The sequence below is a fragment of the Tauraco erythrolophus genome, chromosome 7 (assembly GCF_009769465.1).
Source record: "Tauraco erythrolophus isolate bTauEry1 chromosome 7, bTauEry1.pri, whole genome shotgun sequence".
Lineage (NCBI taxonomy): Eukaryota > Metazoa > Chordata > Aves > Musophagiformes > Musophagidae > Tauraco > Tauraco erythrolophus.
In genome coordinates, this window is record NC_141471.1 from 48,167,046 (window position 1) to 48,182,690 (window position 15,645).

Here is a 15,645-nt window from a genome sequence, read left to right on the forward strand (position 1 = left end):
TTACAAAAACATTGCTGATTTTCAAAAAAACAATGTATTGTATCTTTAATGGCTTGGGAAAATAATACAAGACTTCCATATGCACAAATAATGCAAGTCAACATAAGTTGCAGGTTCTAGACTTCCTCTGTCCGTCTGTCACTTACAGATGTGACAGATGGAACATGCCTTTCTCAGAGGGGAACCAGGGTCTTAGCTCAAAAGCTAGCAGGGCTCATTGGCAGGGCTTTAAACTAGATTTGAAGGGGGAGGGGGGGAATATCAAGAATGATAAAGATATGGTGGAAGTACCCGTAGAACAGAAGAAGGGAATTCCAGCCGCTCCAGCCAAGAAGTCAGATTCATACTGCTGTCAGCATGGCACCAGTGCCAGCACTGAGGGTCCAGAGGCTGGGGAAGGATCGCAGGTATGTTCAAACGAACTTACACTGCCGTCCAAGAGAACCCCTGTCGCTCCAGCCAGCGAGTCGGCTTTGTCGGAGGCCCAGCTGAAGTGTATGTACACCAACGCACGCAGCATGGGAAATAAACAGGATGAGCTGGAGATGCGTGCACATGAGCAGGGCTACGACCTTATTGGCATCACGGAGACGTGGTGGGACGACTCCTATGACTGGAGTGTCAACATGGAGGGGTATAAGCTTTTTAGAAAGGACAGGAAGGGGAGACGAGGAGGGGGTGTTGCTCTCTATGTCAGCAACCGGCTGGAATGCGTGGAGCTTCGCCTGGGGTCGGAGGAGGAGCTGACAGAGAGCTTATGGGTCAAGATTAGAGGACGGAGACGGATAGGGGATGTTACGGTAGGGGTCTGTTACAGGCCACCTGGCCAGGAGGACAGAGCAGATGAGGCGCTTTATAGCCAGATAGGAGCAGCCTCGCGGTCACAAGCCCTGGTCCTCATGGGGGACTTCAACCACCCTGACATCTGTTGGAGAGACAATACAGCAGGGCACAGGCAGTCCAGGAGGTTCCTGGAATGCGTGGATGACAACTTCCTCCTGCAGATGATAGAGGAGCCGACAAGGAGGGGTGCCATGCTCGACCTTGTGCTCACCAACAGGGAGGGACTGGTGGGTGAGGTGAAACTTAAGGACAGCCTTGGCTGCAGTGACCACGACACAGTGGAGTTCAAGATCCATGGGGCAGCAAGGAAACCATTCAGCAAGCTCTGTACCCTAGACTTCAAGAAGGCGGACTTCGGCCTCTTGAAGCACCTGATGGGCAAAGTGCCGTGGGAGGTGGTCCTGGAGGGACAAGGGGCCCAGGAAAGTTGGTCCACATTCAAGGAGCACCTTCTCCAAGCTCAGCAGAGGTGCATCCCGACGAAGAACAAGTCGGGCAAAAAGACCAGGAGGCCGGCGTGGATGAGCAAGGAGCTCCTGGACCAACTGAAAATGAAGAGGTTAGCCTACAGAGGGTGGAAGCGGAGACAGATAGCCTGGGAGGAATACAGAGAAGCTGTAAGAGTGACCAGGGATCAAGTGAGGAAGGCTAAAGCCCTGAAGGAATTGAATTTGGCAAGGGATATAAAAAGCAACAAGAAATGCTTCTATAGGTATGTAGGGGACAAAAGGAAGTCCAAAGAGAATGTAGGCCCCCTCCGGAAGGATACTGGTGCTCTAGTTACCCGGGACATAGAGAAGGCTGAGGTACTTAATGAATTTTTTGCCTCAGTCTTCAATGGTAAAGCCTCTTGTCTTACCACCCAAGCTGTGGAAAGAACTAGCAGGGACTGTGAGGATGAACCACCGCCCACTGTACTTGAAGACCAGGTTCGAGAACATCTGAGGAACTTGAAGGTGCACAAGTCCATGGGACCTGATGAGATCCATCCGCGGGTCCTGAAGGAACTGGCGGATGAAGTTGCCAAGCCACTGGCTATTGTATTCGAGAAGTCGTGGCGGTCTGGCGAGGTCCCCGATGACTGGAAGAGAGGGAACATAACCCCCATTTTTAAAAAGGGGAACAAGGAGGACCCGGGCAACTACAGACCGGTCAGCCTCACCTCTGTGCCTGGCAAGGTCATGGAGCAGATTCTCCTGGGAACCATGCTAAGGCACATGGAGAGCAAGGAGGTGGTGGGTGACAGCCAACATGGCTTCACCAAAGGCAGATCGTGCCTGACCAACTTGGTGGCCTTTTACGATGGGGTGACAGCATCGGTGGACAAGGGTCGACCAATGGATGTCATCTACCTGGACTTGTGCAAAGCTTTTGACACTGTCCCGCACGACATTCTTCTCTCTAAATTAGAGAGTCATGGGTTTGATGGATGGACCACTCGGTGGATAAGGAATTGGCTCAATGGCCGCACTCAGAGAGTAGTGGTCAACGGCTCAATGTCCAAGTGGAGACCGGTCACGAGTGGCGTCCCTCAGGGGTCCGTGTTGGGCCCGGCCCTCTTCAACATCTTTGTCGGTGACGTGGACAGTGGCATGGAGTGCACCCTCAGCAAGTTCGCCGATGACACCAAGCTGTGTGGTGCCGTTGACACACTGGAAAGGAGGGATGCCATCCAGAGGGACCTTGACAGGCTGGAGAGGTGGGCCCGTACCAACCTCATGAAGTTTAACCAGGCCAAATGCAAGGTCCTACATCTGGGTCGTGGCAATCCCAGGCATAAATACAGACTGGGTGGTGATTGGATCGAGAGCAGCCCTGAGGAGAAGGACTTGGGAGTACTGGTGGACGAGAAGCTCAATATGAGCCGGCAATGTGCTCTTGCGGCCCAGAAGGCCAACCGCGTCCTGGGCTGCATCAAGAGGAGCGTGGCCAGCAGGTCGAGGGAGGTGATTCTCCCCCTCTACTCTGTCCTCGTGAGACCTCACTTGGAGTACTGCGTCCAGTTCTGGAGCCCCCAACATAAGAAGGACATGGACCAGTTGGAGAGGGTCCAGAGGAGGGCCACGAAGATGATAAGAGGGCTGGAGCACCTTTCCTATGAGGACAGGCTGAAAGAGTTGGGGCTGTTCAGCCTGGAGAAGAGGAGGCTCCGGGGTGACCTTATAGCGGTCTTCCAGTACCTCAAGGGGGCCTACAGGAAAGATGGGGAGAGGCTGTTCAGGAGGGCCAGTTATGATAGGACAAGGGGTAATGGTTTTAAAATAGAGGGAGGTAGGTTCAGGTTGGATATTAGGAAAAAATTTTTTACTATGAGAGTGGTAGAACACTGGAACAGGTTGCCCAGAGAGGTGGTGGATGCTCCATCCCTGGAGACGTTCAAGGCCAGGTTGGACAAGGCCCTGAGCAACCTTGGATATCTCCAACCCTGATCTAGTTGGAGATATCCCTGTTCCTTGCAGGGGGGTTGGACTAGATGACCTTCGAAGGTCCCTTCCAGCCCTAACCATTCTATGATTCTATGATTCTATGATTCTATGTGCATCCACAGCACAAATCTGTGGGGACCAAAACTTTCTTCAGATACTCTTTTCTGGTTTTAAGGTTTGTTCTTGCCTGCATTTAATCCAAATTCCTTTTTACTCCTTTCTTTGATCACTGAGAAGGCTTGATTCCTTTTAATATCTTCATCTCTGAAGCTTAGTCTCTTAATTCTCCTGTCTGTCTTCAATTGTCTTGAATGAAGCCCAACTTCTCTCTTGCAAGGCACAACATATAGATATATATTTTGGTTTGCAAAAAGTGGATATGGCTGAGAGTTAGGCAGGTGATTTGCATAATTTAAAGTTGTATTTAAGTATATCATAGACATATGGAAAGTAGCCTGTTTACTTTCTATGCAATGGAACTTGGATTATTTGCAGAAAGAGATTTATTTGTTGGATGTCACTGTTATATTTCCTAGTTTAGATGACATCACGGCACAGCACAGATATTGGTCTATGACTAATAGACCCACAGATCAAATATGTGATTACAGAGAAGCTTCTGTAAAGGCAAAGTGGTATAAGTTGGCTAATTACTGCCAAAGAATTTCTCATAGAGAAATCCAATTTCCCCATTATATGCTGGCCTTGCTCACCACAGTGATGCCTACCATTACTTATTAAGGGGTTAAATACAGCAGGACTTCTACCATGATGGTAAAGGACTGAAGCAAAAACTCACTGAAGAATCTGCAGCCAGTTCAGCCCAGCCAGAAGTTTGCTGTGTCTACACCAAGCGTCAGTGGCCTCTTACAGAGGGTTTTACGTGGGCCGTTCAGGCTACCCTACTTGGCCATGCAAGATAACACAGAAAGCCACGATGTATGTTCCTCTCTGAGCAGGCACGGAAGAACAGTGCTGCCAAATACGCTTCAGAGGTGCTCCAGAGCTCTTCTGTCTGGCTGCTCTGTACATTTCTTGGCCCAGCTGGTATCTGCCAGTCTCATGACCAGCTGCAGGGCAAAGGTAATTGCAGCTGTCAAGAATGGTTATGCAAGTTTTCACTCACTGATGATTTTTTTGTTGCTCAATAGCCTTTCATCTTCCTTCAGGCTTTCTGTATTTTGTATTAACTGCATCTCAAAAGCAACAAGGATGGTGATGCATGCTTATGTATTACAGGCTGATTCGTCTAACATTGTGTTTCTTTGGTGATTTTATTTCTTTATTCCAAATGCATTTGAAATTATAGCAAAAGGAGTATCACAATTCTTTTCCAGAGCGATGAATACAGTATTCTAATCTCACAAGCAAGCATGGGCTGGATGCTTTTGTTGCTAGATGCTTTTGTTGCTACACCTCTTTCGGGATCACACTATACAAACAATTTACCTGGTTTAGAGCTATGGCACCCAGGCTATTTTTTAAGAAAAATGTAGGCAACGGTTCAGGCCAATAAGGAAAGCCCAAGTCTAGTAAGTGTACACATGATCTAAAAAAATAATGCTATCTGAGCAACCGCTGCTGTTCTCTCAAAACAAGTGGCCCTCATACATTGTTACCTTGATTCAACAAGAACAGTGTTAAAATTTATCCTGAAGGCAGGACAGGAAACAAAATGAATGTAGAAGTACTGGGTTGTTTCCTATGCTCTCTGAACAATATATCATGATTTAAACAAGATTAAAGTATAATGTGAAGGACAGAAGTTCTTCGAGCAGCTCAGTGATGGTTCACAAACAGGAAATCCTTACTCGAGGCAAACCAACAGCAGATATTTTTAAAGCAGAGTCTCTCCAAATGCTCAGAACTCATTCCACGCCCAGGTGAGTACACCCAGCTGTGCTTCAACCCGCCCCTGTGCTGTCTCCCATGTGGTAGCCAGAATCCAAGATGGTCCAAACCAGCAGAAACTTCAGGCACATGACATGTCCTGAAGGCCTTACTGAACTTGGGCTGCTACTTGATGGGATTCCATGTGAAGTCCACCCATGTCAAAAGGTGGTTTGGATCAAACATTCAATGCTTTTGTTTTTCAAAACCGATCAAGGTAATGAGCCTCCTTTGGTGTGGGGTTTTTTTTGGTTGTTTTTTTTTTAAATGAAACATGCAAGGGCCTTTGTGGCTGAAAGGCAAACCATGCTGATGACAGAGGACCAAAAGCTGGTATATTCTGGCATCTTTCTGATATTGAATGATACAGCCCTCATACACTCCCAGAACTGATAAACTAATGGGGAAAAAGAGGCAGTAGTGTGAACATCCAAAATGCTGAAGACTGGAAAATCCTCAGGGGAAACAAGACGACACTTGTCTGTTCAGAAGCAAGCATGTTTATATAATCTACTAGAAGTTTTTGTATGATGGATCAATCTAACAGACAGGAATTCCTGGAATATGTCAAGCTATGCAAACACAGAATGACTGCTTTACATTAGCACCTGACCCAGAGAACTTTGCAAAGACCTGCAGACCATGATTTGTGGTGGAAGTCAGCCTCACAAGGAATGTCCTCACAGAACCATGATTGTGTCACAGACTCTAGATTAAGTTTCAAATATGAAGCTGACCCTCTGCTCAGCCCTCCTCTCTCTTAACATCAATCCATAAAATCAGTCCATAAAAGGAACGGAGAGAGAAATTCAGGAGAGCAGAGGTGATTACATGTGATCAGCCTGGCATTACCTGGGCTGCTGCACAAAACACCACTCAAAGCCTCTATCTAAGGACATTTACTTGCACTTGGCTATGTACATCTTATCCCTCTGCAGGATTCCAGATAAATTATTTAGCAGATACCATCACAGATGTGGGATTATTAAAATACAGCTGTCCAGGAACTTCCTGCACCAGGAATATATTATTTCTTAGGTAATTCCTTCAAGGTTTTTAACAAGCAAAATAAGTATCTCTACCATACATCATGATGTAGATTACAATGACAGCACTTCTGAGGATACATGAAGTAAATAAGCAAGTCTAAAATATTTTTTCAAAGGCAGATTATAGTGATTTTTTTTAGCCACTGTACAACGCCTCCATTGCCTGCACATACACAGTGACAAGCACCTGCATACAGAAAGGCAGTTGTCCATCAATGTGATGATGCCCATGAGACTTCTGCAAGAATCACAATCATACTTCCACATTTTAGTAGAAAAGCCACCTTGATTTAAGGTAGCAGGTAACTTATTTCCCTAGTATTGGGACGTAATGAAATTCATCCTCATAGAATGGCCCTTGATAAACAGGTTTCCAGTTAAGGCTGAAAGGAAAGGACAATTTCTGAATTCATGAGAATTTTTGAGTTTTGATTAAAAAAAACCCAAAACGGTCTTCTAGACTAAGATAGAAAACTCAAAACACAAACAAAAACCCTACCTTGGAATCTGACAAATAATAAAACCCCATGAAAGTCATAAAACAAATTGCTGAAAAGCTTTTGGACTATGCAAAGGCATTTTATTTAAGTTACATCAAAACATGTTATTCTATTTTGGCCTCCACATTTTTTTAAACCCTTTTCACTCTAATGGAACTTCCATTTTTGAAATAAAAAGCTGTTTTGACTCAGAAACCATGTTTCATTTATTTTGCAAATGCTGGAATTGAATGCCTCAATTCTGAAAATCAGTAATCCTTTTCCTCCCCTCTAGATTGTTGAACTCATTTAAATTAACTTCCCTGTCCCAAACAGCTCCAGCTTTCTAGAAACTTTTATAGTGATGATACTGGGACTACTTGACAATCCATCTGACAAATTCAGGCATGTTTAGGAATGCTTTCTTACTAATTTAAATAGAGATTGTCAAAAATCCATGAACCATAGATGCATACAAGTGTAAATGCTGAGATGCGCAATGTTGAGCACTTATCTGTGAATAAATTGAACACTATTAAGCCGCGGCCAGTCTGAAAATGAAATATGGAATGTCTGTGTATTCTGCAAAAGCTTAGGACACTAACAAATTTAAAGAACCGTTGCTCAAAAGCTATTATTTTCAGGATGCTCATTAATCAAATAGTTTGGGAGCTGGACAGCTTGTGTCTCTGACTAAGACCACATTGTAGACATTTCTGCTTGGCAAAGCTTGGCCATTTATTTTCCTTTGTACTTGATTTTTGAGCATGCTGTCCAGTTTCCAAGCCTAAATTCAGGTTGCATGGATAACGTGATAAATTCCGGTTTTCCTCTTGGTCTGTTACACATCCTTCCATTGGTTCTTTCCTGTCAGGTTTGCATATATGTTTGCCCTTGAGCTCCTGAAAAGTGTAGGAATCACAAAGACCACAGCACTTTTCAAGTACCTTACCTGTCCAGCAAACCAGACAGTGCAGGTTAGGGTTGTAAAGGTACTGTACTTCCTGTAACTGCAGTGAGGTTCTCTCCAGTGACTCTTCCCAGCATAAGGAGTGAATGAAGCTTTCATTAAAAATGCAGAAATAAGCATTTCTGCAAAGTTAAAACAAACTGCGAGCTGTTTCGTACCTATTCAGGTGTCAGCTTGCAATTCTTCTTTAGGAAAGAACACTTCATTATTGACAATACACCTGTCATGGGACTGACACAATTCTAACTTTCTTTTCATTTCAACAGTAAGTTTTGTACTGCGGTGTGTTTTCAGCTCCTTTGAGTTCTGCCTGCTAAGAAATAAGTGTGTGAGGTTCAGCTTTCTTTCCTCCTCTTCACTGTGACCTTTCGCAGCAGTGTCTGAGTCCATATTACCTGCCACCTCTTCACTTTACATCAGACTTCTCAGATACTTCTTGGTGTTGCAAAAAAAAGTGATGGGTTGGAGACACTGCTGTGGAATAACTGGCATGTTCTGCAAGTTTCATGTGTTAGAAACTCCAGAGGGCAACATTGCTCTCAGAGGTTTACTTAGATCAAGGAGCAGGGTGAAGTATTTGTCAGGCCTTGGGGAAAAAGATCATATTGCTGAATATTAGATGAAAGATGTCTAGAGTGATGAGGAATGTTATATATGGCATGTCTTGCTTCCTTCACTCCCACAGATTCCTTATGCCACTAAGAAACTGCTGTTTTTCTGCTAACAGCTAAAGTGTTTCATTTAGAGTTGAAATGAGGGAAAATAAAGTCAGCGTAACTTAGCAGTGTGCACTTGAAATGGAAATTCTGTAGAAAGCATATATAAAAACATGTTTTTAAAGGGGTTCATCCTCAAGAGATTCATGAAGAACCTGCAGAGGTGGATATAAGCATTGTTCTGAAGTGCTAATGTAAAATGGAGGTGTATTTTTTCATGGGGACCAATAGTTGACATAGCAAACATCGCTTTTCCTATAGCATCTAGAAGGATGTGAGGATGATGGAATCTCCCTAAACGGACAGGTAGAAACTGCCCTCCAGCACCCAGCCCAGGCTACTGGCAGGAACTCAAGTCAGTATGAAAACAAGGCATTAGTGAGATGTAACACCACGAAATGAAAACCTTTCTCCCATGTGGTCTAGTGCACCAAGGTAGTCTTGGCAAAAACATTTAGAGCTTATGGCCAACCTTCAGCTGGTCCTTAAACAGTAATTGATCATTACATGGAGACTTGATACCATTGATTCATGCTGCATACTGAGTTACAGGCCTCATTTTTTGACAGCTTGTGACCAAGTATGACATAAATTAGACCTGAGTCCACTGGATCCACTTATTTTGCCTACTGTTTTTATCAGGCTGCTTACCTCTGGTGCTCCCTCACTGTGTTACTGCCATGCATACATTGGTCAGCTTTCATTTAGACTTTTAAGGAAGCTACGTTGTTTTAGTTGTGTGGAGGCTTTCATGGTTACTTAGAAATCCTTGGCAGTGAAGTCATTCCTTCCACAGCTCTAGCAATTTGTCATCTACTGGAAGAAATAAAAGGGCAGCTGCTGGTGTGCAGAGACCAACTTGCTATGAGCAGGCTAGATCACCTCATTAGGATTGAAGACTTGAAAGCAGGCACTCTAAATAAAAATTAAAAGCTGATTTATCCACATCATGGGGCCAGAACTTCGAAGTTCTTATAATGATTCAACCTAAATTTGAAGATGTGAATTATTAGTTATGACACTGCTGTCCTTTAATAAAACAAAGATATGTATGACTTGTAATACCTTTGACTGAAAGCATCAAAAGAACATTTGAAAAGCATGAGATCTCCATTGTTGCTATGGTGTCTATAGTGTTACCATATTTTTGCAGCAGAGGATAAGAAGTTAGAGGACACAAATTGGGAGCACTTTTTTCTACAGTCTTTGTTACTTTTAAGTATATAATTTTTTTCACTATTCCCTATGCATCTTGGCTATGTTCCACATCAAACACTAATCATCATTGGCTTTAAATTAACTTTAAATTAACTTTATAATAACAGTGTAGACTCAATTACTGAAGGACTTTCAGGTTTCTTGGCCTTGACTTATTAATACCTGACTCTTCACTCTCTTAGAGGATGTATCTTTCAATTCAGAAGTGCAGCCAAAGCCAAGCAGGGACTTGGAAGTGTTGATGCAGTTTATTTTAAGAAGCAGATACTTGTATGAACTGTGTAGAGTATCACAGGGAGAGACTGCACAATAGCACAGACGCCCATTAATTCCTAATCCAGTACCAGTTGGATGTGCCCATGATAGACACCAAGCTAATTATTTGTCCCCATCTGTTGCACAGAAGGACTAGTTCCCCCTGCAATGTGGTTCTCTTCTTCAAAGTTTTATTACATTAGTAAGCTGGTATGTCATTTTGTCTTGTTGTTTTCTGTTTCCATAGTGGAGATTAAAGATGTTCTGGCCCTCACTTGCATCTCCGTTTACTCACACATATGTAATTGGGGACATATTGGGACTTGCTTCGTTTACTCACACATATGTAATCCACATGCAAGTATCCTCATCTTCTTAAGTTTACCCTTACTTTTCTTGAACTTCTCAAAATTTGAAGGTCCAATTCATCCATTTTCTTGCTTTGTGGTTAGTAACATATAGACTCTTCGGGGCAACTCATGCTATTGGGCAAGACCCTACATCCACTCATGAGCTATTAAGTTCAATGCAAGTCTCCGACTTTCTTAAGAGTACTTGTCAGGAAATTTTCCATGCATCAGTTCTGCCAAAGCAGAAGATCAATTGGTGTGGTGATTGTAGGAATATCTGGTTATACAGTCCCCCTGAAATCACTTTCTGGCATGACATGTGTTTTTCAGCTGACACCTGAGATATGTTCTCACAGTCAGGTGAAGAGGCTGTTGCTTGGGACTAACAAAACTGGTAAGTTGCCAATATGCTCATGTGATCTGAAGCATCAATGACAGTAGCTGATTATTTTGGCTGAGAAAGAAGCAGTGTTGTGCTGTGAGTTCTACTTTAATGCCATCATCAGCAAACCACTGAAAAGACTTCAGCCAGCACAGTAACATCTTCCTTCCAGCAGTCCTTGGATAAGTAGGTCTCTCTGCAGCTGAAGGAATTGCAAGTTTTTCCTCATGCAATGACGGTCACCTTGCAGATGATGGAACAACCAGCCCCTGGCACACCACCAGGCTGGTACCTTTGTTTAGGACAATCACAATAGTACATGGCATTGTCAGTGATGGCAGGACTGGGTTTGAAAGATCAATCTGTTGTGATGTATAGTCCAGCTCATCCAGTCAACATTGCTATACAGCCATGGGTAGAGATGCACATATTGGTGGCAAAGGGATGGACATTTGAGGAGTAGCTATTGTGTTTCACTAGCGTGTCTGGAGGTAGAGGCTGCTCAGTATGTTTATTCTCCAAAACACTCCCCCTTACACAGCAGGGATCGTTGTCAGCTGCTGCAGTTGGAACAGATACACAACAGACACCGATGTTCTGTGTGCATTTACAACATTAAAATCTGTATCAAAGTTCTGGAAGCTGTCTCTGATTTTGGAAATCATTAACACTGGTGTTACTTTTCAGGAACAGAGCGCTGCAAAACACATTGTCAGGAACAGTCCACCTTTTTATAGCAGTGCTTTTTAGCTTAGAAAGCAACGTTTTAAGACATACGTTGACTTACCTTAGACACCTGTTTGCAAGACATTTATCAAATTTGCTGTACAACACTACTGTTATTCTTATGCAGGTATCAAACCTACAAGCCATCAGGAACACACTGGTACACCTTTTTTCACCTGCTGATTCATGCTTTACAATGCTGAGTGACACACGATCTCTCTCTGCACAGAACTGTCCTCACCTGGCCAGTGTTCACCTCCCTATCGCAGCCATAGCACACAACCCAGAGCAGAGGACATGAGGATACTGGATGAAGTCTGCATGATCAGAAGTCCAATGCTGCTCCTTTCCAGATTGAATCTGAGTTGCAGAATCCTCAGCTAGCTTTTGGTTATTTATTTGTGCAGAACTACTCTTCTGCCCACACTACCTCTGAGTGTGCAACGCAGGATTTGAACTTCTGTCTATCTTCTTGGCCCTTTCTCTGTTGAGTGCTTCTTCTTTTACTCCACTGTCTTCACTCCAGCCCTGCCAGACTGTGTATGTATGCTCACAATTGCACCACTACTGTGACCACTCTCATTTTGCTTTGTTTATAAATACCACTTCTCTCTAGCATGGATACATGCTCTTTTACTTCTCTTCCTGGTATTGCAGATGTCCACTGTGACACAGAAATTTGCCACAGAACAAAACTCTTCCAAGGTCTTTATTTTCAGGAAGATGTTCAATCTCTTCATCATTAAGCATAGACACTAGGCTGCTCACTGACCACATCTACCAAAAATGGATTCTGTCAAATCAGGGCTTGCAAAGCTTCAAAACATGCTTGTCAAGTACTGTTAAAAAAATTGTTCTCTTGCTAGACTAGCATTCGTTAACAAAGTTTTGCCAATATGATGAAATATTTTGGGTGCAACGCAACTATTTTAAGTCTAACCTTGATTTCTGGTTTCAGTGAGGTAGCACTGGGTGAGAATGCCAGATGAAAGAAAACAAGCAGTAGGATCTGCTCCCCTTAGCCTCAGCCCTGCACTGAACAATTTCTCCCTTATTTTGTGCCTCATAAACCATAAAATAGCAAATGTCATTTATGTACCTACTTTGTATTCTGGGGGTATCCTTGCTCCAAATCCAAAGGCTGGGAACATTTTGTCACTGGAAAAGAACAACAACAAAAAAAAGAGTTCCCACAGAGAAATGCATTTGGTTACAATAAACATTTCTTCTTCTGTTAAGTGTTCATCAAAAATGCGAAGCAGCACAACAGTACAGAAATGGCTTTTACGTCAAAAGTGTTACATGGCAGACTGGAAGGGTATCAGATTAGAGAAGACGGGGTGTGTGCTGACCAGATGGGGGAGTGATATGGGAGATTTTTCAGGCGAACTCCTGAAAAATTTCCGTTTTGGGAAGTTAGAATCATTTGGCGAATACCAAGGGATCAAGACACCTGGCGCTTCTCCTACAAATGCAATAACAGGTCTGTATTACCCACTTGTTTGCTCTACCTGGCTGCAGCATGAGAGTGGGTTGTCTTAACAGCCTGTAACAACACTGATTTCGTATAAATAAGATGTGCTTCCCCAGCTTAGAAAATGGGTGTAGTGAAGAGATGACTCTGTCATGAAAAGCGTTTGCAAATTTGGGTTCTTACAGTTGTTCACGTGCAAAAGAGACTTCCTAAAATATCTGAAAGGGGCAATTTCATGCCTCCAAACCTGCAGGCTCTGTCAAGTTTTCCACCTGCATCTTTAGTAGTTCCACTAAAACATGAGAGTATTTTAATCAGCATAGGTTGACTGATAACCTAGCAAATACTGTGGCATGGTCATTTTGCTTTCAAACACTACAGTGAGGTTGTTCTACCCTAGTTAGATCTGTAGAGACAAATATTCCTGATTCAGAGGACCTGGAAACTTCCAGGCTGTTAATACCCTTTCAGAAATGCAATAATGTCTCACACAGCCCACGTGCTGTCAAGCTGCTTCTTCCCAGATGGCAAAGTGGAAAACAACAAGCCGTAAGGAATGTCTCGTCCCTGAGTCAGCAAAGCACTTGAACACACACTCCAGGTTAACAATTCACCCAAACATATGCTTAACTCTAAACACATCCTGAAGCCCCGCTGAAGTCACTGAACCGTACTCCAGTGCTCTGATGAATCAAATCCCTCACAGGTTTGTCCCATTCTGCTTACAGGGTTTCAGGGCCCTTGGAAAAGTTGAGTTCCTACTACCATTATTGGCACTTTCAAAAATTCCCAAGAGAAGCCAGCAGCTTCAATTTTCTTTGTGTAGTTCAAGACATTGCCACTCCAAGTATCAACTGAATAATTCACTTCTCACACATACTCAAGAAAGATAATATCACCCATTAAACCTGCTGGGCTATTCTGTCTGGCATAGGCTGTGAAAGGCCCTGTGATATTTCTGATACAAACTAAAGAAAAATGGAAGGGTTTAAAAGAAAGCAGAAATAAGTGCCCTCCTCCCCGAAGTTAAAGTAACCATGAGATACAGAAATATTCACCAGCTCATTGGGAAACAGTGATGACTGTCATCTGACGGTCTAGCTCTCACGATTGTTGTTCTGCTATGAAATGTAGTTGCCGCATAAATCTTGGGAGCACAATTCTGTGTACCATATGTTACACTGTGTGACAATGGATGTTGGAAAGGAACACTAACATCATTTGCATGGTAATGAAACATTTTTTCAAAGAGATGTCAGAAATGAAGTAGCTGCTGACATTTGATGCTAACCATCTGCTGATAGCCTTCTCTTTGATTAAACACTCCTGGAAGCAGGGAAGCCCTTATAAGTAGATGCAGAGAATTCAGGCACACACTTAGAGGGCAAGAAATACAAAGCTATTAGAAAAGAATCTGAGGGGAGAAAAAGTCTTGTTTTACATCAATGATTAAGCTTGGTTAGATTAGAAAATCAAATCCTGTGGAGCTGCAAGTTATTCGATTGTGGGCAAGAACGAACGAAGACTAAAAAAGAATTTTACTTAGGTAGAACATAAGTGTCTAAGTTCAATAAAGCCATCAAAAAATCTGATGTTTCCAACAATTACCCATCCTGGGAGATCCTTAGACATACAGTGCCTGCGTTTGCACTGCAATGTTTCTCGAGTGTAAACGAGTGTGGGCACTCTTGTATCTGCAGCTCCATCTTCTGCTCTGCAGCAATTCAGAGACATCACTAAGTGATACCTCCAGCAGCCTGGATTCTTCTTCTGGTGGCAAGACTCCCACATTCCCAGTCACACAGTGGCACAGCTCCCACTGTTCTTCTGCACTCAGAATACCTTACCACCACAGTCAGGACACCTGCCTTTATGTCTCAATCTTCTATGTCTCCTTTTTGAGCAAGTGCTAGCTACTGTTACCATTGTCTTGTGAAAGAGTAAAAGCTTGATCACGCGCACCCTCAAGACAGGATTCCATGTGGGTGCTTTTTAGAGGGAAGTGCATGAACTCTACAGAGGAGGGGTATCCTGGGGTCTACACCTGTGTTTAGTACTTTCTCTTGCCTCACTCAGAATAGCTCCCCACTCTCCTTAGGAAGCTCCTAATTTTCCAGAATTTAGGTACATACCTTTGATATTCTGATTTAAGCTGCTAGGACCAAGGAATTAACATACGTGTGCTCCTGGAGTTTCATCTTTAAGGTAAGAAGAGAACCTTTTGATTATCACTTATGGCATCCCTTGCATAAAAAAGATAATCATGTTATTCCCTGACCACACTTCAAAATTTGTGGCTGACAGCTTTCAGAATTAAATAAAATTTTAACGTAAGCAGTCCTTTTCATCCTATCACACAAAACAAGGTGTTTGGCTAATATAAAGGTCTCGCTCTTTAGTAAGTATGGAGTTTAATGGCTTAGTGGTATTTTACAAAGTGACCCTCTCTAGTCTTCCCATCCATCCCTCACTTGTCATATGAGAAAAAGCTCAGCAGCTGAGCCTGCTGTCCTCATTCTGCTTATCCTGCACTACTGAGACACAGCAACAAAAAAGTGACGCAGAAGGGCAGCCAAGGATTCTCTCACTTCGAGGACAATCCCTTATGGTATAGAGGCGTGACCGAGCTGCTCTATCAGACCCAGGGCTATCACAGCAGCATGCAGCAGAAAGCAGAGCAGCTTTCCAGCTTCTTGAAGCTATGTCAAGTGTTAGGCCATCCAGAGACTGAAATTATGGACAGAAAATGAAAATAAGTTTTCCTCCTGCCTCAGGGGTGAATTGTATGCATCAGAGACTCCAGCCCTGTTTCCTAACCTGGCATTCCAGCAGGAAAGGCATCTGCTCTAATGACTTTTCTTCCTTTG

At 43.4% G+C, this 15,645-nt stretch overlaps 1 protein-coding gene across 1 annotated transcript in view; it reads right to left on the reverse strand.

Moving 5' to 3' along the window:
* Positions 1–15,645, reverse strand: part of CPNE4 (copine 4) — a 201,067-nt gene that overhangs the window by 14,466 nt on the left and 170,956 nt on the right. The window contains exon 11 of the mRNA XM_086615143.1: positions 12,408–12,462. Coding sequence (XP_086471269.1) covers positions 12,408–12,462 — 55 coding nt within the window. The remainder of the gene's footprint in view (positions 1–12,407; positions 12,463–15,645) is intronic.